At 32.9% G+C, this 24,862-nt stretch overlaps 3 protein-coding genes and 1 long non-coding RNA gene across 6 annotated transcripts; all 4 read left to right on the top strand.

Moving 5' to 3' along the window:
• The first annotated feature begins 9,213 nt into the window (after positions 1-9,213).
• Positions 9,214-9,953, top strand: LOC126677691 (uncharacterized). Its single transcript, XR_007640569.2, has 3 exons — positions 9,214-9,415; positions 9,526-9,571; positions 9,681-9,953. It is a non-coding gene; the product is annotated as an uncharacterized LOC126677691 (long non-coding RNA).
• A 1,947-nt stretch (positions 9,954-11,900) lies between these two features.
• On the top strand, positions 11,901-14,520 carry LOC126665673 (uncharacterized). The gene is made up of 6 exons (XM_050358537.2): positions 11,901-12,169; positions 12,608-12,820; positions 12,898-13,064; positions 13,247-13,328; positions 13,879-13,947; positions 14,137-14,520. Exons 1-6 carry the CDS (start codon positions 12,047-12,049, stop codon positions 14,305-14,307), a joined length of 825 nt encoding a protein of 274 aa, XP_050214494.1. The 5' UTR covers positions 11,901-12,046; the 3' UTR covers positions 14,308-14,520.
• A 2,986-nt stretch (positions 14,521-17,506) lies between these two features.
• On the top strand, positions 17,507-20,202 carry LOC126655798 (uncharacterized). The gene is made up of 3 exons (XM_050350105.2): positions 17,507-17,765; positions 18,854-19,056; positions 19,609-20,202. The coding sequence occupies exons 1-3, from the start codon at positions 17,670-17,672 to the stop codon at positions 19,952-19,954; spliced, it is 645 nt and encodes a 214-aa protein (XP_050206062.1). The 5' UTR covers positions 17,507-17,669; the 3' UTR covers positions 19,955-20,202.
• Positions 20,203-21,823: 1,621 nt separating this feature from the next.
• On the top strand, positions 21,824-24,596 carry LOC126655778 (cell division cycle 20.1, cofactor of APC complex-like). 3 transcript variants are annotated; one of them, XM_050350086.2, is made up of 7 exons: positions 21,825-22,245; positions 22,341-22,616; positions 22,705-22,974; positions 23,065-23,646; positions 23,733-23,988; positions 24,079-24,146; positions 24,354-24,596. In XM_050350086.2, exons 1-5 carry the CDS (start codon positions 22,171-22,173, stop codon positions 23,871-23,873), a joined length of 1,344 nt encoding a protein of 447 aa, XP_050206043.1. In that variant the 5' UTR covers positions 21,825-22,170; the 3' UTR covers positions 23,874-23,988; positions 24,079-24,146; positions 24,354-24,596. The 3 variants fall into 3 exon arrangements, with proteins under 3 accessions (XP_050206051.1, XP_050206043.1, XP_050206039.1); XM_050350094.2 differs by having other exon boundaries at positions 21,824-22,245; positions 23,733-23,982; positions 24,079-24,596; XM_050350082.2 differs by having other exon boundaries at positions 24,079-24,596.
• Positions 24,597-24,862: the final 266 nt, after the last annotated feature.

Genomic DNA, 24,862 nt, shown 5'->3' with positions numbered 1-24,862 from the left:
CTTTCACAAAAGTTTCACAAAAGTCCTGATCTTTTAATTTTGTCGATTTTGGCCAAAAACTGACTATTTGGTTTCATAAAAGTCCTGACCTTTTAATTTTGTCAATTTTGGCCAAAAATGGATTATTTGGTTTCACAAAAGTCCTGAACTTTCAATATTTGGCATGCCACATAGGCGTCACATAGGTGCTACATAGGTAAATTGAAATCAAATTGAGAGTTGGCCACAACTGAAACCAAATAATTTGTTTTTGGCCAAAATCGACAAAATTAAAAGGTTAGGACTTTTGTGAAATTTTTATGAAAGGTTTGATCTTTTCACGACATTTAGCCTAAAAAAATTACTAAATTCTTTATCTTAGTTTAAACATCTATTTTAGTTAAGACGACCGAAACTAATCACGAATTCAGTAACTTGTGGTGGTAGATATGACGTGTAAGATCTATCTACTATAGGTCCCCTTGTTATACTTATTTTTTCTTTTTCTTTTCACAAATATTGGATGGGTGTGTAGGGTCCACAAGAAGTAAATAAAAATTAGAAAAGGGAAAAAGAGTTATCTTTAGACGCTTTATACGTAAGTCTGAATTATTTCAAAGTTATTTAAGATTGACTTTTTTAATCAAACTAAGCTCAAAAAATAAAGTTGTTACATGAACTTTACATTTTTTTAGAATAAAGAAGCCATATAAAAAGCAATTACAGGCGTAAAAAATGCCGGAAAATTATAAAATCATTCTTGTTGACTTGACATAAAACGAGAGGTTTGCGCTAACAGAGGCGAGGCGCATTTCCATTCGCAGACCGTCTTACAAAAATAAAACGAAAATTAATAAATTGCTTAGCTAAAGTGATACACTCATCTATAAGAGGATCAATACCGGTTTTTAATGTCAAACAGAGGTGGGAGATGACGTCCAAAGCATCCGACTCGACGATAATATTATGTTTTCCCCTTAACCAGCTCAAAGCTTCCTTTATGGCAATTAATTCAACTGATCTAGCAGTCGAAGAACCCTAAAAAGCAACATTTTGCTTGGAACAGTCTACCACCATCGTCTCTAACAACACAAGACACTCCTGTACCGCTATCATCTGAATAAACTACAGCGTTAACATTAGCTTTTAGCCACCCTCTCGGAGGAGCTCTCCACACAATCAAGCCATCATCTTTCCCCAAACTGAACAATAATTGTTGTCCATTTTTTTGTGCGAATTGCCACATAGCTAAGTCGCTAGCTGCTGAATTAACGATCAGCTCCAGAAAACCGCACTTGCCATTCCAAACGACTTCATTACGGTGCAACCATAATTTCCAGCAAACCATCGCCACATCATTCTGCGCTTCGTTATTTATGGAATTTAGAGTTTGAAACAGCCACGTTTATATGTTCTCATTATCGTCATCAGGAACCTGTACTCCCAACCTCCGCCAACAGTCTCTATCAACCTGACATTGATATAGAACGCGTTCAACTGTTTCTTGCCCATAATTGCGGACCTTGCATTGCAACTGAACGTGAATGCGTTTTTGGGAGAAAGCTGTCATACCTGAGAGAGATGATTTACAAGCTCGCCAAAAAAAAAAACGAACTTTCTTTGGAACAGTCAACCTCCAAATCAGTTTCCAAAGACCAAGCACGTTACCTGCAACCTCCGCATGCAATAAACGATACCCAGTCTTAACTGAATGATTCCCTCTTTTCTCATACAGCCATGTCCAATAATCCTCCTTTCTACAATTACAATTTTTATTTATGATACAGATGAATTATATTTAATTTATTTGATAATTTTTTATTTTAAAAATTTATAATTTAGAATATTTAATACAAATGAATTGAATAACAAAAATAATTCGAAATGGGTAAATGAATTATTGTAGATGCTCTAAGAACTCTATTGTTTGATAATAAAAAAAGTTTTGAATTAATTTTTACTTGCTAGGTAAGCAAAAGAAAAATATTTAAAAATATTACCATATTGTGTTGGAAAGTTATTGAATTTAAAAATTAAAAAGGAAAAAGTGCCTTGTAACTTGAAATGAGAAGATAGAGAGTTTTGTGGTTTTCCCACATTGCTTAGGAAAACTCAATACATTGGGTTTATAAACTTGGTCTTTCTCATATGGGTTTGGGCCCCAAGGGGTACCCAGTTTTGTGAACGGGCTAGGAGTTACATCCTACCCGATTTACCACACACACGCGCGCGCGCCGTCCGGCCGGGCCTGGTCTGGTCTGGATTGGTTGGGTGGTTCGGTTCGGCTAGCACTTTATTTTTTGCATACAAAAGTATTAATAATTTTTATTCAATTCTTTTGTAACTGTTATGACTCTCTGATTACCTCTCCACGTTTTTTGACTGTTGCTGTTTTCCTTCATTAATCAGAAATCATTTTCTGTATTAATTATTTACACAGCAGCTATATTTTCTTAGCCTATAAATACTGGCTTCACTTTTCATTTGAGAGCACACAAAAAGACAGAGCAATACAAAGAAAGTGTTTTAGAGCTGATTTCACAGTGCAGTGTGATCAGTATTTCCGGCTGTTTTATCCTAGGGACGCCGCGGTTGATAGTCAGCTTTGCACCACCGAGCTGTGCCGTGAAACGTCTAAAAGAGAGCGACCTAGTCCGCGACTCAGCCTCATCATATTCAGTTTTACAGCAATTGTTTCAACAATTTTTAGACGTGTCCCTTTACAATTGCTGCCATGAATACCGATGAGGTTGCTGCCTACGGTTCTTCTACTGTTGATGCCAACAAACCATTCCGGTTTGAAGGCTTGCATTTCAAAAGGTGGAAACAGAAGACTGGATTTTTCCTAACCATCAAGAAGGTGGTTTCTGTTTTGACAATGGCAATACCTGTCGTTGATGAAACTGCCGAGGAAGAAGAAAAGGAAAAACAGAACGGTGAACTTCAACAGTGGATGACTAATGATTACTTGTGCAAGAATTTTATTCTCAATGCACTAAGTGATGATCTCTATGATTACTACAATGATGGAAAGACTGCAAAGGAAACTTGGGAGGCGCTGCAAAAGAAATATGATACCGAGGAGGCGGGGACTAAAAAGTATGCAGTCAGCCGCTACCTTAAATATCAAATGAGTGATGAAAAATCTGTCGAGGCGCAATCCAATGAATTGCAGAAAATAGCTCATGAGATCATCTCCGAAGGTATGGTTCTTGATGAACAATTTCAAGTTGCTGTTTTAATTGACAAATTACCTCCTTCGTGGAGGGACTTTAAGAATTCTCTCAGGCACAAAACAAAAGAGTTCTCGCTGGAAAGCTTGATCACTCGTCTTCGGATTGAGGAAGAGGCGAGAAAACAAGATCTAAAAGATGAAGTGCTGGTTGTTAACAACACAAGGAAGTTTAGTTCGATGAGTCTGAAGCCTAATGGCAAGAATTTTAAGAATCAGAATCGCAACTCGAACCAAAACCAAAATGTGAATCGCAACAAAGCGAACCAGAATGGTAATCCTTCAAGGAACCATATTGTGAAACAGGCACCACCTGTTAAGAATGACCTGCCACCATTTCTATGCTTTAACTGTGGAAAACCGGGTCATATGGCACGCAAGTGTCGGAACAAGCCAAGTACTGCTCCACAGGCTAACTTGACTGAAGAGCCTTTTACGGCTATGATAATAGAAATGATGGCTGTGATCAACCTTGTTGGTGGATCAAGTGGTTGGTGGGTAGACACAGGCGCTAATCGCCATGTTTGCCACGATCGTGCTATGTTCAAAACATACACTGCCGTGGACGATAAGAAAGTATTACTGGGTGATATTCACACCACTACTGTCGCTGGAATTAGAAGTGTTGAACTGAAATTTACTTCAGGAAAAACACTAATCTTGAAGGATGTGATGCACACTCCTATGATGAGGAAGAACTTGGTGTCTGGCTATCTTCTCAACAAGGCTGGATTCTTTCAGACTATTGGTGGAGATATGTACACTATTACTAGAAATGGTATTTTTGTGGGAAAGGGTTATGCTTGTGAGGGTATGTTTAAGTTGAATGTTGAAATTATCAATAAAGATGTTGCTTCTGTTTACATGGTTTGTGATTTTAATACTTGGCATGCAAGACTCTGTCATGTAAATAAAAGAATAATTAACAACATGAGCACCCTAGGATTAATACCTAAAATGAACCAAACTGAGTTTGAAAAATGTGAATTATGTAGTCAAGCTAAGATAACTAAAAACTCACATAAATCAGTAATTAGAGAATCTGAACCTTTAGATTTAATACATTCTGATATATGTGAACTTGACGGTACCTTGACCAGAAATGGTAAAAGATATTTTATCACTTTTATTGATGATTGTTCTGATTTTACACATGTGTATTTGATGAAAAATAAAAGTGATGCACTTGACATGTTCAAGTTATTTGTAACAGAAATTGAAAATCAATTCAATAAAAAAATCAAGAGATTTCGCAGTGATAGAGGTACTGAATATGAATCTAGCTTGTTTATAGAATTCTATAACTCACATGGTATTGTGCATGAAAGAACAGCACCTTATTCTCCTGAAATGAACGGTAAAGCCGAAAGAAAAAATAGAACACTTACAGAAGCAGTAGTGTCTATTTTATTGAATTCTGGAGCTGCTTCTTATTGGTGGGGTGAAATTCTGTTGACTGTTTGTTATGTACTCAACAGAGTCCCGAAATCAAACAGGAAGATTTCACCTTATGAGATCCTAAAGAAAAGACAACCAAATTTGTCTTATTTGAGAACTTGGGGCTGTTTAGCCTATGTTCGGATTCCTGATCCGAAACGAATAAAATTAGCAAGCAGAGCCTATGAATGTGTTTTCATTGGGTATGCAGTCAATAGCAAGGCTTATAGATTTTATGACTTGACTGCACGAGTTATTATTGAATCAGTAGATGCTGATTTTTATGAACAGAAATTTCCTTTTAAATTAGGAAATAGTGGGGGCGAATCATCTAGTAATGTTCCTGTGGTCAGGAATAATGAGATTACTAATGATAAAGAACCAGAAATCAGAAGAAGTAAAAGAGCTAGAATTTCGAAAGACTTTGGAACTGATTTCCATGTCTATTCTTTAGAGGAGGATCCTACGAACCTCCAGGAAGCTTTAACTTCATTAGATTCTGATTTGTGGCAAGAAGCCATAAATGATGAGATGGATTCATTAGAGTCCAATCATACATGGCATTTGACTGATCTGCCTCCCGGTTGCAAAACCATAGGTTGTAAATGGATCTTAAAAAAGAAATTGAAACCTGATGGTACTGTAGACAAATACAAAGCTCGACTTGTAGCCAAGGGTTACAGACAACGTGAAAACGTTGATTTCTTTGATACCTATTCACCTGTTACTAGAATAACATCCATTAGAGTGCTGATTTCGATCGCTGCGCTATATGATTTGGTCGTACACCAAATGGATGTTAAAACTGCTTTTTTAAATGGTGAACTGGAGGAAGAAATTTACATGGATCAACCTGAAGGTTTTGTAATACATGGTCAGGAACAGAAGGTGTGCAAGTTAGACAAATCTTTGTATGGTCTAAAACAAGCACCTAAGCAATGGCATGAGAAATTTGATAATCTTGTCATCTCAAATGGCTTTAAAGTGAATGAAAGTGACAAATGTATTTACTACAAATCTGAAAAGGAACTTTGCACTTTCATATGTCTTTATGTAGATGACTTGCTGATTTTTGGATCAAATATTCATGTTGTGAATGCTGTGAAATCAATGTTGAGTGCCAACTTTGATATGAAAGATCTAGGTGAAGCGAATGTCATTCTTGGCATAAAGATAACTAGATCTGAAAAAGGAATTTCTTTAGATCAATCTCACTATGTTGAGAAAATTCTAAAGAAATATAACTACTTCGACTGTAAACCTGCATGTACACCTTATGATCCAAGTGTAAAACTTTTTAAGAACACTGGTGATAGTGTACGACAGTCTGAATATGCGAGCATCATTGGCAGCCTTCGGTATGCCACTGATTGTACTAGACCCGACATTGCATATGTCGTTGGATTACTGTGCAGGTTTACTAGTATTGAGCATTGGCATGCTATTGAAAGGGTTATGAGATACCTTAAAAGAACAATGAATCTTGGATTACATTATCTGAAGCATCCTGCTGTACTTGAAGGGTATAGTGATGCAGATTGGAATACATTGTCAGATGATTCCAAAGCCACGAGCGGCTATATTTTCAGTATAGCTGGTGGAGCTGTTTCTTGAAAATTAAAGAAACAGACGATTCTGGCTCAATCTACGATGGAGTCAGAAATGATAGCACTAGCTGCTGCTAGTGAAGAAGCAGGATGACTAAGAAGCCTGCTAGCTGAGATTCCTTTATGGGAAAGACCGATACCAGCTGTGTTGATCCATTGCGATAGTACCGCGGCTATTGCAAAAATTGAGAACCGTTATTATAATGGTAAGAAACGACAGATACGTCGTAAGCACAGCACTGTTAGAGAGTTTATCTCAACAGGGGCTGTTAGAGTGGATCATGTACGCACTGATGATAACTTAGCAGATCCTTTGACGAAAGGATTAGCTAGAGAGAAAGTCCATAAAACCTCAAGAGGAATGGGACTATTGCCTATTGAATGAATCATCCATAATGGTAACCCGACCTAACTGACTGGAGATCCCAAGAAATAGGTTCAATGGGTAATAACAAGTTATGAATGATATGAGCCAGAACATGCAAAATTAATGCATGATTCCTAAAGCGAGAAGAGGATGAGTTAATAGAATCTCTTAATGAATTCTATACTCCATATGGAGTGGAGTACCTAGCTATAGGAGTACTCTTGATAGCTTCACCTTTGTGAATGTGGAAGTGGGGCCGCTTCCTATGAAATTTGAGGCAAAATTTCTAGAGCGTTCACTAAACTGGGATAGACGTGCAGGGCCATAAATGCACGGGCTTTAGAAAAACACTTATGAAAAGAACGTGCGTGGTTTGATGTCCGAGATAGAGTTTAAGACTCCGAGTCACTCTTGTTGAATCAGAATCTTACTCACTACGCAAAGGTTCAAATCGAAAGATACCTTTGTCTATGCACAATCTTAACAGAAATTGCTCGAGAAACTATTTTTAAAAATTCAAAGTGGGGGATTGTTGGAAAGTTATTGAATTTAAAAATTAAAAAGGAAAAAGTGCCTTGTAACTTGAAATGAGAAGATAGAGAGTTTTGTGGTTTTCCCACATTGCTTAGGAAAACTCAATACATTGGGTTTATAAACTTGGTCTTTCTCATATGGGTTTGGGCCCCAAGGGGTACCCAGTTTTGTGAACGGGCTAGGAGTTACATCCTACCCGATTTACCACACACGCGCGCGCGCGCCGTCCGTCCGGTCGGCCGGTCGGCCGGCCGGGCCTGGTCTGGATTGGTTGGGTGGTTCGGTTCGGCTAGCACTTTATTTTTTTCATACAAAAGTATTAATAATTTTTATTCAATTCTTTTGTAACTGTTATGACTCTCGGATTACCTCTCCACGTTTTTTGACTGTTGCTGTTTTCCTTCATTAATCAGAAATCATTTTCTGTATTAATTATTTACACAACATCTATATTTTCTTAGCCTATAAATACTGGCTTCACTTTTCATTTGAGAGCACACAGAAAGACAGAGCATTACAAAGAAAGTGTTTTAGAGCTGATTTCACAGTGCTGTGTGATCAGTATTTCCGGCTGTTTTATCCTAGGGACGCCGCGGTTGATAGTCAGCTTTGCACCACCGAGTTGTGCCGCGAAACGTCTAAAAGAGAGCGACCTAGTCCGCGACTCAGCCTCATCATATTCAGTTTTACAGCAATTGTTTCAACATATTGATATGAAGAAAATTTCATTTTTAGTGAAAAAATTGTATTTTGAGCTAATTAAAAATTTATATTCTAATTAGAATATAATTAAAATACTAAATGAAATAAATTATAACTTCTACTTGAACCTATTACTCTATGAAAATATTATATTAATAAACTATTATTATTTGATATTTATAATTAAATTATTAATTATAAGTTACTTTACACTACTATTTTAGCTACTTAATAAATTAAATTACTAATGCTCTTTCAATATAATAATTTATTAAAAAATTTATTAATGTATTATTTAATATTATTTAATTTAAATAAATTATTAAAAATTATATTATTATTTACTTGTCATATTACGAGCAACTTGCTGTGTATGTAAAATAATTTTATTTTAAAAAATACATTATAGGTGTTTTAAGGTTTGAATTCCACCGATTGTAAGATTCCTAGTAAGATTCAGAAAAGAATTATTAATATAAGTTATTTTATATTTGTTTGACTAATGTAGTATAATAATGATAATAATAATGTTGACAGATCCCTCGTCCATAAAAATAATTCCCACGGGTTTTACACGGATTGATAACATAACCAAATTGATTCTCTCACTCAAAATTAAGATCCATGCCTGCAAATATTAATAATCAATGAATTAATTCATTTGCCTTACCGTGTTTACGTTTTTGTTTTCTATTATATACATAATGGATTTTTTTTTCTTAAATCGAATTTACCATAAAATATTCTTATTATAAACTCTACTGTAAAAATGAAATATATTTCTTCTAACATTTTTACTTAAAATAATTTCAGGGTTGGACCTGACCTGATCTTGATAGGCAGACAGTTTCGTTCAAACTAATTTTATACTTTGGAGTAATTTAGACTGGTTCACTTGTGATAGTTGCAATTTAACTTCTTCTTTTTCCTATATTATTAAAATCAGCATTAATATAACAATTCTTTCGGACCGTTGGCTCAACTTAGAATTGAAGATCAACCCAGTTTAATTATTTCAAAAAAGTAAAAATACAATTCTATAAAAAATTTACTTTTTAAAACACGGATAAAGATATGTTTTTGAAAATAAAAATATTATATACGTTAAAACTCTTTAACTAAATATTATATACAAAAACACTTTTTTACGACACTATTATAGCAACATTTTGTACAAATATCACTTTAAATAATAAAACAGAGTTAAAGTAGTATTTTAATAAATGACATTGAAGATATATATTTATTCTAGCTATTATTCAAATTATTAAGTTGAAAATTTTATCACTTTCCAACTTTAATTTGAAATTCTAATTTTCATCCTATTTTTACTCCATGTTTATCTTTTTTTAACTATCACTACCTCTTGACAAGTTACCCACGACATGTATCATAATAAAAGATAAAAGAGAAGTCTTTCAAGTTTCACCATCTACAATTAAAATAATAATTACTAATCTATTTTTTCTTTCACAATTTGCTCTATAAGACGATGTTTGGTGTTTGGCAACAAAGTGGCATGCAATCTAGACAGCTGAAATATGAATCTCTTGAGAGGTAATCTCTTTATTTTTAATTCTTTATTTGTTTAAAATAATGAACCTTTCAATTATATCATGGTTATCTCAACTTTGGCCTGAAATAGCTTAATTCAAATTTGTCACTAGTTATTACAGGAAACAAGAGCTGCATTATTTTCATGTAACATGAGAGGTAAGCTATGGCTGTTTAATTTTTAATTTCTAATTTTTTTTAATTTTTTATAATAAAATTAGGCATATGGGAACATTTTTCAAATAATAAGATTGTATATATATAGCAGGTTTGTGCTCTAAGCTTCAGTCTTCAGATCAAAAATTCATTGAAGAGATAAAAGGAAGATAAGATTCCGTATAAGAATAATAAGGTAAGAAAATTGTTTCGTGAATAAAGAAGAAAAAGATAGGAAGTATCAAGAAGCTGGAAAACTCAAGCGAATTGTAAAGCCATTGATTGTAACCATTTTTTTTTTTGGTAGTGTTTGTTATATTCTTTCGATTTTTCTGATATGCAGATACTTGTATAATGTCGTCTGTATCATAATAGTAGCATCAAATTGAGAGATTAAACTTTTGTAAAGTATGTTTACAATGTAAGTATATTGCAATAAATGAAAACTTTTTTTTTCTGTTCTATTGATTGATGAATTTATTTAGCTATCTATTTTTTCATGAAGTTTATATACCATCTAAATATTATAATGAATGAGAAATAACAATAAAAAATATTATAGATTAAATGTTTATTATGACAAAATAACGATGAATTTTTCTAGTCATAAATGTTGCAAAAGATGTTATGAACAATACTAATAAATAGTTATTACAACACTTTTTAAATATTATTATATTATGTGTTTCAACGATTTTTAAAATCTGTCACAATAAATATTTTTAAATGTTACCAAAAAAGGCTACAAACAATTGTATTAAACGTCACTTAAACACATAACGACACCGACTAATATAACATTTTAATGACATTTGTGAAAAATGTTGGTATAAATTTTAGATGACATTTTTTTAATTTTTAGTAACATTTGTTGAATGACACAATAAATCATTTTTGTCGTAGTCTGCCTTATATTTGCATATGAGTTATTGTATTTCACTTCAGAGACTTACACAACATGGATTCTTCGATATCTTATTTTCTTGAGCTTTTTATACATATGCAATCCATTCCTTTATATAAATTTCTTCTTTAAGTTGTGCTAATTCGCCTGCAATTAACTCATCAAGGCTCAAAATAAGCTGCTTGGATAAATTTTTGGAAGTTGGACTTATACCTTTTTAATAACCTTCATTAATTGTCTTTAAAAAAATTATATTTCATATTAGATGTTAATTTAATAAGTTAAACTTTTTGAGACTTTATTTTTTATACTAACTTTAAATGTTTTTGTAATTTTTTTTTAAAAATTGGTCATTATATTCCTGCATTTTTTCATTAACATATATTTATTTTTATTTTTTGATTTTTGCAACTGTTTGACATTTTTTTTTACTTTTGTGGCTTTTTGACATTTTTTTGATTTTTTTCATGCATCGTTCAACCAAAAATATAATAAATTAATTTTTTTTTAATTTTTTTACATTAATTGTCATTTCTTAATATTTTTCTTTAAATCATTCAAGAAATATCTTCGATACATATTTGATACATCAGTGATACATCTCGCATACATTACTAATACATATCAAAAACAGCTCAAATGCGTTCATTTTAAATATATATTAACTTATTAGACGTGTCTGAGATGTCTCTTAAATGTATTTGTTAGATATATCTTTGATATATAATTTATACGTTATAAATATATTCTTAATATGTATTATTGATATATATTTTTTAAAATTTCTAGAGCATGTGACACATATATTATTTTATAGATACATTTCAGCTGCATATTAATTATATATGTAGTGTTCAATGCGTACAATTGAGATACAAATGTATACATATATGATATATTTCTTATACATATTAGAAATAGTTCACATGTATTCTCGTTCAAATATAATTTAATTTAGGAGATGTATGTGAAATATGTTCAAAATGTATTTGACAAATACATCATTGACACAAAATAATGTAAATTATTAACGTTAACTAATAACATGTGGTTGTAATTAAATTTATTTCTCTTATTGTAAGGACTTATTATAAGAAATAAAAGTACAGGAATCTAATGAACTCTATTGATTTTTAAAAATTGGAATAATAAATAATATATAGTTAGTGAGAGATTTTTAGGTAGACTCAGTCCATCACGTCATCCGTGGACTAAACTTATAATATAATGATACATTATTAAAATAATGGCAATTTTGTAAATTCGTTTATTATTTATTTACACATTTAAATAGTAATATTATAAGATTACCATCATTTTATTAACGTGTCATTATGATAGACTTAGTCCACGGATGACGTGATAGAGTGAGTTTACTTAAAAATTTCTCATAGTTAAGGGACCTTAAATTAACATTGATATTATGGGATGGAAAAGAATGGCGTGTGGCTCTCCCTACCAATGCCACAAGAAGATTATCTGCTCAACCAATTCTATCCACAAACACACTAAACCTTAACTAACAGTATCTGCACAGCCTCCTCAGCAAATTAAAGCAATCGGCAGCTTCAACAATGTCATCAGCTGTAGTTGCAGGCACCTCTTCTTCTTCCTTCTCCGCCACTTTCACCAGAAGCCATTCCATCAAAACCTCTTCATCTCCATCAACAAAGACAACATTATCCTCTCAATCCCAGGTTCTATATCATTCCCATTCCTCTTGTATTCTGTAACTATATTTATTTTTATTTTAACTCACCCTCTCGAGTGGGAGTCAGTCTATGATCACTGTCAAACCTCGGGATGTGGACTGTCCGCAAGCCCACATAACTAGAAATTCCAGACTATAACGAAATTGCTAGGTTCTATATCATCCCCATACTCCTTGTATTATGCTGGCAAGTTAATAAAGCAACTTATTCCGCACGGGGTTGGTATAGTGGTCTAAGCCTCACTCTCAGCTATTTGGGCGCAAAATGGAGTAGTTGAAACTCGACTGCTGGCCGTTATACCTCAAATTTGTCAGACACTCTAGGGTTTGACAGTGATCGTGGGCTTCGGCTCGGAGGAATGAGTCCTCGTTGCCAAAAGAAATAAAGCCATTTGGTAATTTTCTTTGTTTGTTTTGTGCGTAGAAAACTAGTTTTCAAGGTCTATCACTTAAAGATGCCAAAAGGGCATCCTCAGAAATCTTTATAGCTGAGAAGAAGAACAGTTTCAGCAATGCAAGAAAAGGGCTACAGATCAGTGCAAGAACCAGTGGGGCTTCAAAGACTATTGAAGTTGACGTTGACAAGCCACTTGGTCTCACTTTAGGTCAAAAGAGCGGCGGTGGCGTGGTCATTACGGTATGTTTTCATTCTTGTTTTGTGAAATTTAGACTGTTTATGATAGCAGGAAATCATGTGTTGGTTGAAATGCTTAGGCGGTAGATGGAGGTGGGAATGCTGCTAAAGCAGGGCTGAAAGCAGGGGATCAGGTGCTATACACTAGCAGCTTCTTTGGTGATGAACTTTGGCCTGCTGATAAGCTGGGATTTACTAAAACTGCAATCCAAGCAAAGCCTGACTCTGTTTACTTTGTTGTTAACAGGTTTATTTGCTTTCCGAGCTTTAATTTTGTTCGATTAGGCTAATAAATTATCGTAGCATTTGAGAAAACTGTGGATCAAATTGAAGTGCACCATAATCAGATAGGTGTAGAGGTTTTAGAATTTAAAGCTTGTGTATAGGTAGCTTGAATATTGAGTTGATCAAGAATTTGTTGCAATGCAGGGGACCAGACGTAGATGTTAAGAAACTAAATAAAAGACCAGCTCCGCCTCGCTTTGGAAGAAAGTTGACTGAGACTCAAAAGGCAAGCTTTTCAATCTCCATCTCAATCTTTTTTACTTGAATCAATAATTTTGCTTACTTGTATTTTAGGTCAGCCTGAACCGGGTTCGATCCATTGATCCTCTTATGTGAATGAATTCCTTAATTCATAGATAGTAGACAGGGTCACAGGGGCATACAAAAACCGAATGAAACTAAATAATCGACTTGACAAATTCAGTTTGGTTAGGTTTGAAATTATAAAAAAATTCAGTTTTGGTTTTAGAAGTATAAACTTCAGTGCAAACTGAACTAAAAACTCAAACAAACCTGGCTGGTTTAGTTTGATTTAATTTGGAATATTTAAAAGCGGTTTGGTTTTGAAAAAAATGAAATTTTCAGTTCCATTTGAAATTTTTAAAATTGTCGGTTTCAAAAATCAAAATTTCGGTTAAAGTTGATTCATTTTGAATGGAATGTATACCCCTAACAGTGGAGTTTATAAGAGAGGGTCCATAGATGATCGAATCGAGCAGGCAAGAAATTCCTATGTTATATTTTTTTAATATCTCATAGTTTATAAACTATTGCAGGCTAGAGCCACCCACATATGCCTCGACTGTGGATACATATACACTGCACCAAAACCTTTTGATGAGCAGGCAAGATTAATCATCCATTCTTATATATATTACACATTAACTTCTCGATTTCTACATTTCAGTGTTGCGTTTTTATAATCTTGTCCGGCGTTTCCTGTTTCATTTCTATAGCAAATTACTAATAATGTTCTTATTATCTACTAGAATGTCAAATGATCTTGCTTGGTTTGTTGATTTTATTATATGCAGCCGGACACGTACGTATGCCCTCAGTGTATAGCACCAAAGAAGAGGTTTGCGAAATATGATGTGAACACCGGAAGAGCAATCGGAGGCGGTTTGCCTCCCATCGGAGTCATTATAGGTCTGCTGGCTGGTGTTGGTGCTGTTGGTGCTTTGCTTGTTTATGGTCTTCAATAAGGCAGTTAACCTCAACAAGTTTTACTTCTTGTCCTACTTCTTTTCAATTTTTATAGTCCAAAGTTTATGTGGTATTACACATTTTATATTCTTTAACATTGCTAGAAATTATATTTTGGGATATTTTGGTTTCATGTGAATTGTAAGTGTAAATCTGGAAACTTATTAGTACCTCAAACGAAATCAATTATTGAAAATAGTTTTCTTTATCAATTTACGTGAGTAAAATCTTTTTGCTGATGGAACAGGTGCACCCAAAGTTACATAGAATTCTATTTTTGTTTTTTGGAAATGGGTTATTTATGCCTTTAAGTTTTGACTTTGGAATCAAATAAGTCTTTAATGTCCGGAAAGGTTCAAATATGCCATCAAAGTCTTAAAAATTGAACAACCAGACTTTTTAATTTTGACAATTAGACCCCTAATATCTCATTTATGCGTTAAAGTTGGGGTCTGTTTGTTCACTTTTTAAGACATCAGAGATATAATTGAATCTTTTCACACGTTGAAAACTTTTTTGATCAAAATCAAACTTTAAAAGTATAAATGACTATTTATTTTGGGTGTATTTACCTTTTTAAGGGCACTACTGAATGTGGAAAACACGTAGAGCACATAATTTTGGAAGGACTTCATAATTTACATGGTAACTTAATAGAATAGATATACTTCACCTAATTACAAATATTAATTCAAATTTTATTAATTATGATTAAAATATTATTATACTTTTTAAAAAGTAAATTTATATCATGACTAATTTTTTCTATTAAATTTAAAGAATGATAATGACTAATTTATATATCCACCCTAAAACAGCTAGTACTACATTTTTATCCAACATTTTATGGCATAGAAAATTCCACTAAAAAATGTTATTAGTAATTACTAATTACTATCTTTCTTTTTGGTATTAAAAAAGGGATGTTTATGCTAGAGTAATAATTAGATTTGTGAAATTACATGCCTACTAGGTGAAATTAAGTTATTGCCAAAAACACAATGACTAATTTACCACTACTCATACATTATATTTACACACATGGAACATCTTTTAAACCAACAACTTACTTCAGCTAGTGCTTATCTTAATTGGAAGGTGTAATTTAAAGGCACTAAAATGGGTAAGCTGCATTTGATGCTTGAGAAAGTAGAAATGATAGGCACCAAAGTCCCTATTATTCTTGTTTTTTTTAAACCCAGTACGCCTTATATGATACTCTTTCCGTTCTATTTTAAAAGTCTCATTTGTTATTTTGTGAGTGTTATTTTAAAAAATTTAGTTTTATTTTTAAAATGTTTTTATTTGTACTTTTATTTTTACTCTTAATTTAGTCATCTTAAAGAGACTATATAGAAAATTCCACTATAATTAATAAAGACAAAACATGAAACATGAAAAAATAAATATTTTTTTAATATTTCTGTAAAAACAAATGAGACTTCTGAAAAATAATAGAGGGAGTACATAATTATCTGATCTATAATTTATAATTTAAATTAATACATTTAATAACATAATTTACAAAATCTCAAATTGTTAATTTATATTTATCTTTATTTACACATTCACAATTCACCGCATGAATAATTTTTTGAGTCAATTTTCATTTTTATATCACTTTCTGGATTGAGATATTTATATAAATATAATTTATATATATAAACTTTATAAAATTTATGAATTTAAATATAATTTATAATTTATTAATAAAAACTCGACATTATTTCCATTAACTAGTAAGATAGATGATTCTTTTAACAATTAGCTAATAACTATAGTTTAAATGGTATAAGTGCTAGGTCACGTTTTCAATTCCTTTCACAAACGCGCCCCCTTTCCGACTATAAAAAAAGAGAGAACTTTTTATTTTGGCAAAACCGTCCATGTACTTTTTTATTATTTGAGATTGAACTCTATTTTTTATTTATTGAACTTTATATTTTTATTTATCAACATTAAATTTTATATTTATAGTTCCTGAGGTATTATGTCTCTTTTGTATTATGAAAATATAGTATTTGTATGCTACGCGCCGTTAATACAACTGATTTTTTTTTATTCTTTTATATATTTTAACTTTATTAAAATTTAGTCTTTATATTATATTTTTATTGATGTGTCCTGCAATTACTTTTTTAGTATGAAATGAAAACAATATTGACACGCTTCATGACGGAAGGACTCAATATTTATAAAATTTAAAATTTATAAGAATTCAATATTGATAATTAAAAGTGAGGAGATCAAATCCAATAACAGAAAAATTACAGGGACCAAAATCATGTGTGATGCCTTTTTGTTTTATCATTTTGAAAATGAGAGAAAGATTTGGTTAATTTCCGTCGTGTAAAGCGACAGGAAATAGATAGATGCCACTAAAAAAGTGTTGGTGTTATTATATAGTACCACTTTTACCCCCTTTAAATAAAACTTACAAAAACATAATGATAGTATTTTGAGTGTTTATTACACATAAGTATTGCGTCACGTCATTTGTACAATAAAACAATAAATATTTATAATATAATTTTTTAGTTTTTTTTATCATTAAATTTTTTACATGCTTACACATTACTCTTTCCGTTCTAATAGAATTGTCCATTTTGAGAAATTTTTTTATTTCAAAATTTTTGTCCACTCTCAAAAAGTGACTAATTTTACACTCAATTTTTTTTATATTATTTCTATTTAAAATCCACTAATGAATAAATTGAAAGTAAATTAAAAATGGACTCTATATTAAAAAGGATATGATAAGAAAAGAAATTTTTTTTTTTTAAAATTCATAAACAATAATATTTTTTTTAAACTGTATAATAAAAGTAAAGTAGACAATTGAACAAAAAGAATATTATTTTATTACACGGATCACATAGCGCAACAGTTGTGGTAGTGCAACTTTCCTGGTATTTTAGAATGACACGATTTTTTTTTTGGTACAAGGTACATGAGGTGTCCTGAACGGATCTCAACTATGAGACGGCACCTTTAAGCCTTCCACATTCAGACTAATCCCCACTCGAGCCGGGTAGGTCCCTTTCGGGAGGCAAAACTCTGGCCCCAAGTTTTAAACGGCTGCATACATGAGTACGGTTCGAACCCGCGACCTCACTTAAGCTAGAAGAGTGCCTTACCAACTCATTTACGCCTTGGGGTTAGAGTGCCACGATTAATAGTAGTATCAACCAACTTTACGTTTCGTCTTCAGACAAAGAGGCATCTCTTTATTACTCTTTTCCACTACTACTAAACACAAACTTAAAAAAAGAAAACCATTTTCACAGAATTTCTTACAGTGGGCTTGAACAAGACTGTGGTTTGTTCTAGAGAGATAAAACGGCAGTGTTTAGAGAGAGATATGGAAAGAAAGGCCCTGATTCTATGCTGTGTTGTTGGTCTCTTGGGACTGTTATCAGCTTCTACAGGTTTTGGTGCAGAAGGCACTCGAATTAAAGTACTTTTTCTCTTCTTAGATCTTGTTTTGGGTTCTGTGTTTCTTTTTTCTGTTTGTTCTCTCTGTGTTTTGCTTCTCCTCTCTGTTTTTGGTTGGTAAGAGTTTAAAAAAAACAGAAAAGGAATTTAAGTAGTTGATTTTGATGATCTTATTGTTGTCATGCTTTTATTATAATCAGATAATAGGTTTGTGCAATACCCAGTTGGCTAAAATGATAAATTTTGCATTTTTAGATATGTTTCTGTGCTTTCTCTGTGATAAAAAAAAGGTTTCTTTCAATTTGGAGTTTTTTTTTTGTTTAATCCTTAATTAAAGAAATTAATCTGTGACATTGTTTCCATCACCGTATTGATTAATGGTTCATTTAATGTAGGTTACTTAGATTTCTTTAGATTCAACTTTATTTACTGTAATCAATGTGGAGGTGTATGTAGCTTGAAAATGCAAAAACTTTGTCAAGAATAAGTCATAAATATTGTGGTTTTAGAGATTTTGAAGTATTTTTGGAAATGGAAACGAAATGCCTAACGTAGGACTAGAGAAGTTTCCATGCAACATAGCGGTGGACTTTTGGGATGATCTTTTGAGGACTTTGTTTGTATAGATGAAGGTTTCTCCAGCATTTGATACTTTTGTGTTTCTCTTCTAATACTATTATAAACATTTTTTGAGATTATAAAGATAGGAGCTTATCGTGCTTTCAGAAAGGAGACGGTGGTTTCTGTAGCAAGTTTGTAAATGTTCATAATGTTGCATAAGCTAGCTAATGAAATTAAACTACATACTTTGTTTTTTCTTGAAGATAAATTGCGGCTATGATTCCAATTTGGCTTTGTTGGTATGAGGTGCTCTAATTGTCTGCCCTCAAGGCTAAGGTCGATCTATAGTCTGCCTAAGAATTTCAATGTCAACTTAATACTTTCTTAGTTTCTTAAGATGCGTGCTTTAGTTGATGCATTCTATTCGTTTTATTGCCTCTAACTTCGTATAGTTTTGCTGCCTGCCATAACACTTTTTCTTATGCTTACTGTAATTCATTAAAGTAGCTCAATAGGATTCATTTTCTTATACCTTTTATAATCCTCTAGGGTTCTGAGGTTCAGTTTACATCTGCCACACAATGTACATATCCTCGGAGTCCTGCTCTGGCTCTTGGTCTGACTTCAGCTACGTCACTTATGTTAGCTCAAGTGATTATTAATGTCGCAACTGGATGCATTTGTTGCAAAAGAAGCCCTCATACTTCCAACTCAAATTGGACAATCGCTTTACTCTGCTTTGTCGTTTCATGGTAATTATTACTTTTACTTCTTTCAGAAGGTTTTATCACCACTCATTTTAAAAGTTCTCTGTGACTACTGTGTTAGTGCCTTAATTGATGGTTTTTATATTTATCTTCCAAGTAAAAAATGTTTCTTTAGTATGTTTACTTGAATGCTTCTATCTGTAAGCTATTAACGCAATCTTGTTTATGTTTTCTTAAATTTATTATCGAGTATAGGATCAGGACATCAGCATTTTTTTTTTAATTAACTGATCAGACGAAAGAACCACTCAACGGATGATTTTTGTAGCAACTATATCTCTGTGCTACATGTTTATATCGAGACAAATTACACAAAGGCTTTGATAACCTGCTGGTTATATTAGTTTACCACAAAAACCTAATTTAGCTGTTTGATGTCAAACAACTCCTGTTTGATCTTGAGACAGCTGAACTAAACACCTACTAATTATCCAACATAAGACATATGCAGAGAAGAAAAGAGAAGTATTGGATTTAAGCATAATCATATAAAATAATAATTTTCTCGCTTTCATGTTTTTTATATTATATATGCAGGTTCACATTTGTGATAGCTTTTCTTCTATTACTTACCGGTGCTGCACTTAACGATCAACATGGTGAAGAGAGCATGTACTTTGGGAATTACTACTGCTATGTTGTCAAACCAGGAGTCTTTGCAGGCGGCGCGTTGTTGGCTCTTGCAAGCGTCACCCTTGGCATTCTCTACTATCTAACTTTAAACATAGCAAAGAGTGTTAATCATCAATGGGGCAACCCTCCTCCTGTTTCTAATCCCGGTACTGGCATCGCCATGGGACATCCTCATATCCCCCAACCACAGAGCACTCGAGATCCCGTTTTCGTACACGAAGATACTTACATGAGAAGGCAGTTCGCTTGATTAGTAAAATTCTCAAAATTGCATATTTATTAGTCTCGATGACTCTGGCTGCAGGACATTATGTAGAAAGGTGACCGTTGCAGCACAATGTTCCGGTCATTTTTTTTGCTGTCATTGACTCATTGGCGTATTCACCTTCATGTGTTTCTCTTCCATGATTCCATGATCTGACTTTACAAATTATATATGTAAATATACAGTTTGGTTCCGGTTTAGAGTCAATTCCTGATTGGTTTCGGTTCACTGAATATTGATTCTCAATGGTTCTTGAGTCAGGAGAAAATTATTATCTTTTTAATTTTTACAGAAGTAGACCGAATGGTATATGGTTTTGAATCAAATTAAGCTCCGGTTGGAACTAGAACAGCAAAACTAGCCAGACCGGTCAATATGTTGCTCTGTTCAAGCCTAGAATGAAGTTGCATGAGAGTTTTGAGCAAAGCAATGCTCATCTCATTTGAATGTCTTAAGTGTTTGGATTTTAGACAATTTTAAGTTTTACTGTTAACAGACTACAAGAAGAATCAGAACTTAGCAATCTCCAGTTTTGTAAGGAAAAAAATGCACCAACTGAACTTTTTTTTTCTCGATTTTGATATCTAAACTTATGAGTTATATGACCTGTTTTACATTGAAAAAACTCAAATATTCTCACTTCATTTTATGATAATTTTTTTCTATCTTCTCTCTCTCTGCACGTCATCAAATACTTTTATGATTGCTTTTGTATTAGTTGATATTATAGATTTTGTATATTACTTACTATCAATATATTAATATTTTTTTTAAAGAAAAGTTTTTAGGGCTTTTTACATAACTATCCCGAAAAAATTACTACATAAGTACTAGCACAGAAAAATAATTCTCCGAGATACTGAAAAGAATATATACAATAATACATGATTAAGGAAGACACTAAAAATATGCTATTTTTTTAATTCATCGGATCTCATTAAATACACATATTACACACTGAAAATATACTCATATATAAAAGTTAGCAAAAATAATACTTCACTAGTCAACAATTAGCATATCATGTGTTGATTGATCGGATGTCACTGGTCAAACAATTTTTCGGCCAAAAATACACTAAAAATACTCTATCCGTCTATCGGACTCTGATAGAGTATTTAAGCTAAAAATGTTTAAGTGGTCAAGTTAAAAAAATAATTTTTAAAATTTATGTAATAAATTTTAGAAGAAGGTGGATAATGTACTTTTCTCAAAATTCTATCAATGATATTAATTTTTTAGATATTTATATTTTAATGTTTAAAATTGCATTTCTTCATTCTGAAAAAAAAATTACATTTCTTTTATCAACTCAACTTTTTTAAAAATTTACTAATTAAGTACTTTTAAATGTTCAATTTATGCTAAAATATTAAAAATAAATAGTACATTTATTTAAATTGTATCCTCATATTAATAAAAAAAATGATAGTAGTGTCAAGTGTGTAAATGATATTCTTGCTTATATATAATCAAAATTGATAAACCAAATATCTTGATATCCTTACAAAAAATTAATTATTATTTTTAAAAAAATGTTGATACTAAATAGATATTGTTTAAAATCAAGACACTAAAAATATAATTTTTTATTTCAAAATAATATTGATCATATTTAAATTTTAATTAATAAATATAAAAAAAAAACCCATAACATAATTATGACAAGAGAATTTGTATACTAGTAGGATTTATTTGAGCTCCTCTTTCTAACCAAATTAGGTAAAACATAAGATTACGGCCAAGTAAATAACTATACATTTGATGGACATTTTGGTCACTATATTATAACGGCTAGTTTGGATCACAAAGGTAGCCGTTGCCACTCTCATTTTCTTTTTCAATAAAAAACAAACCATACTTGACGGCGAGAACCCAAATCAAGAAAAAAGAAACCCTAATTGCAATCCCAATCAGTACTATATAAAGCCACCAAATTCAATTCTCAATCACCATCTCTCTCGTCTGTTCATATTGATTATAACTTCTCTCCTAAGCAATTCTCGCATAGCCGACTCACATTAATCTTTAATTTCTATACTGCTTTAGTTTTGAATTTCTTTATCTAACCTTTATTTTTGCAGGGTTTGTTTAAGTTAATTATTAATATCTGTTTGCGTATGTTTAATCTTGTTTAGCTTTTAGTTTCTATTTGTTTCTGTTATTATTTGCGTTTTGTGTGTGTTTTTTTGGTATTAATTATGGATGCAGGAAAAGTTCAATCGAGATACCCACTTCAAGAACAGTTTCTTCAAAGAAAGAATTCTAAAGACAATGTATGGTGTTTCATTTCAGTTTAATCTTTGTAAATTACTTTTTTTTTCGTGTTTATTTGAATTGGGTATTGATTGTTTATGCATTTTTGTATCAGTTGGATAGATTTATACCGAACCGATCTGCTATGGATTTCGACTATGCGCATTACATGTTGACCGAAGGTAAGAAAGGTCCGGAGAATCCAGCAGTTTGTTCACCGTCGAGAGAGGCGTACAGGAAGCGATTAGCGGAAACATTGAACATGAACAGATCTCGGATTCTTGCTTTCAAGAACAAGCCTCCTACTCCTGTTGAGTTGATTCCTCAAGAACACATTTCATCTACTCATCTTCAGGCTAAACCTACTAAGCCTCGCAGACACATTCCTCAGGTAGCTTATCGAATCTAATTTAATCTAATCGGGTTTTTGATTGTTTGATTTTGTGTCCAGTGTTTGATTATTTGTTTGTTTGGTGCAGACTTCTGAGAGGACATTGGATGCTCCCGACATTGTTGATGACTTCTACTTGAACTTATTGGATTGGGGTAGCAGCAATGTTCTAGCTATAGCTCTTGGAAATACAGTCTACTTGTGGAATGCAACTGACGGTTCTACATCTGAGCTTGTGACTGTTGATGATGAAGTTGGTCCTATTACCAGTGTCAATTGGGCTCCTGATGGACGCCATGTTGCCATTGGCCTGAATAGTTCTGAAGTCCAATTGTGGGATTCTACTGCTAATAGACAGGTTATTACCTGACATTGATGTTTTCTCTGTTCTTTTGTGCCTTCTTTTGTTAGTCACTGTACTGATTGTTTTGATATGTGTTATATGCAGCTGAGATCAATGAAAGGCGGTCACAGATCGCGAGTCGGGGCTCTGGCATGGAACAACCATATCCTTACTACAGGAGGAATGGACAGCCTAATTATTAACCATGATGTGAGAATTAGAGAGCACATCGTGGAGACATACAGAGGGCATCAACAAGAGGTTTGCGGGCTTAAATGGTCAGCTTCCGGCCAACAATTAGCTAGTGGAGGAAATGATAACCTTGTTCATATATGGGATAGATCTACTGCGACATCGAACTCCGCCACACAATGGCTTCATAGGCTTGAAGATCACACTTCTGCAGTAAAGGCTCTTGCTTGGTGCCCTTTCCAAGGAAATTTACTGGCTACCGGAGGAGGTGGTGGTGATCGGACTATTAAGTTTTGGAATACCCACACAGGGGCTTGCTTGAATTCAGTAGACACTGGCTCTCAAGTTTGTTCTCTGCTGTGGAACAAGAATGACAGGGAACTGCTCAGCTCCCATGGATTTACTCAGAATCAGCTTATTTTATGGAAATATCCATCCATGGTGAAAATGGCAGAACTCACTGGTCATACTTCAAGAGTCCTTTATATGGCCCAGGTAAAATCTAATTAAATTTCTTGACGACTTCACTAAATTTGTTAAATTTCCAGAATATTCATAGTGTGGTGAATTTTCCTTTTCAGAGTCCGGATGGTTGCACAGTAGCAACAGCAGCAGGTGATGAAACACTGAGATTCTGGAATGTTTTTGGCGTTCCAGAAGTGGCTAAAGCTGCTCCAAAAGCAAGTTCTGAGCCATTTTCCAATGTTACTCGCATCCGTTGATTATAATGTAGAAATTGGATTTGATTGGTCTAAACAACATTCATCTTTGGGACAAGAAGTAGCGAACACAGCTCCTTCAGAATTTTCAAAGAGCAAACAGACTGTCCAGGTCCAGGTATAAAGTTCTTGGATTTTTTTGTCTACATTTATCACATATGGGGTAGCTGTCTCCTATGATCTCATAAATGTCAGTAATTTGTTGCAGGTAGCTATAACAAGATTTGCAGTGCATCCTTCACTTGGAAATCAGATTTGAGGACAAGCTAGAAAGAGGTCCTAATCAGAAATATGCATATTTTCCAAAGTGGATGGAGGGATTTCAAGTTGTTGCTGTCAGAGATGTATGTACAGAAAGGCATTGACATCTTGTTTCAGTAGAATGTAGTCCCTCATTTGCAAACCCCATAACGAGAATGTAGTCCCTCATTAGCAGCCTCTCTCTCCCTTCACTTGGAAATTTGGTTAGAGGACAAGCTAGAGGTCATAATCAGAAATCTTGTTTCAAGGAAGGTATCGTCGCTCATCTGCGACGAAATGAGACTTGTCAAAAAACCCCACAAGCCAACGGAAATTAACATAGTTTGTTGACTGATGTTGCAAGGATTAATACTTTGCCAGCCTTTTACTGTGTAACTGGCCTTCTTTGTGTTCAATTATGTGAAATGAACAGACTCTTCTTTTATAATTATCTTCTTGCAATGTGTTAATTTATTGATTGAAGCACCTCACTGACTTTTTGTAGAAAAATTTATGAAAATGACTTTTTGTAGAAAAATTTATGAAAATGGCATTTCATGTACATTTATTGAATTTACTTATGAATGATGATGGTCATTGTTAGATATGCAAGTATTTAAACCAGATTTAATGAAGGATGATTCTGTAAATGATACAGTTCCCTATTAGGCCAAGTAAATTTATTTAACCTTACATCTGGAGTAATATGCAGCAACACTAACAGCATTAATTGGTCTCGTCTCGATGATGAA

Source organism: Mercurialis annua, linkage group LG1-X (genome assembly GCF_937616625.2).
Source record: "Mercurialis annua linkage group LG1-X, ddMerAnnu1.2, whole genome shotgun sequence".
NCBI classification, from domain to species: Eukaryota; Viridiplantae; Streptophyta; class Magnoliopsida; order Malpighiales; family Euphorbiaceae; genus Mercurialis; species Mercurialis annua.
This window is presented reverse-complemented; position numbering and strand designations above follow the sequence as displayed.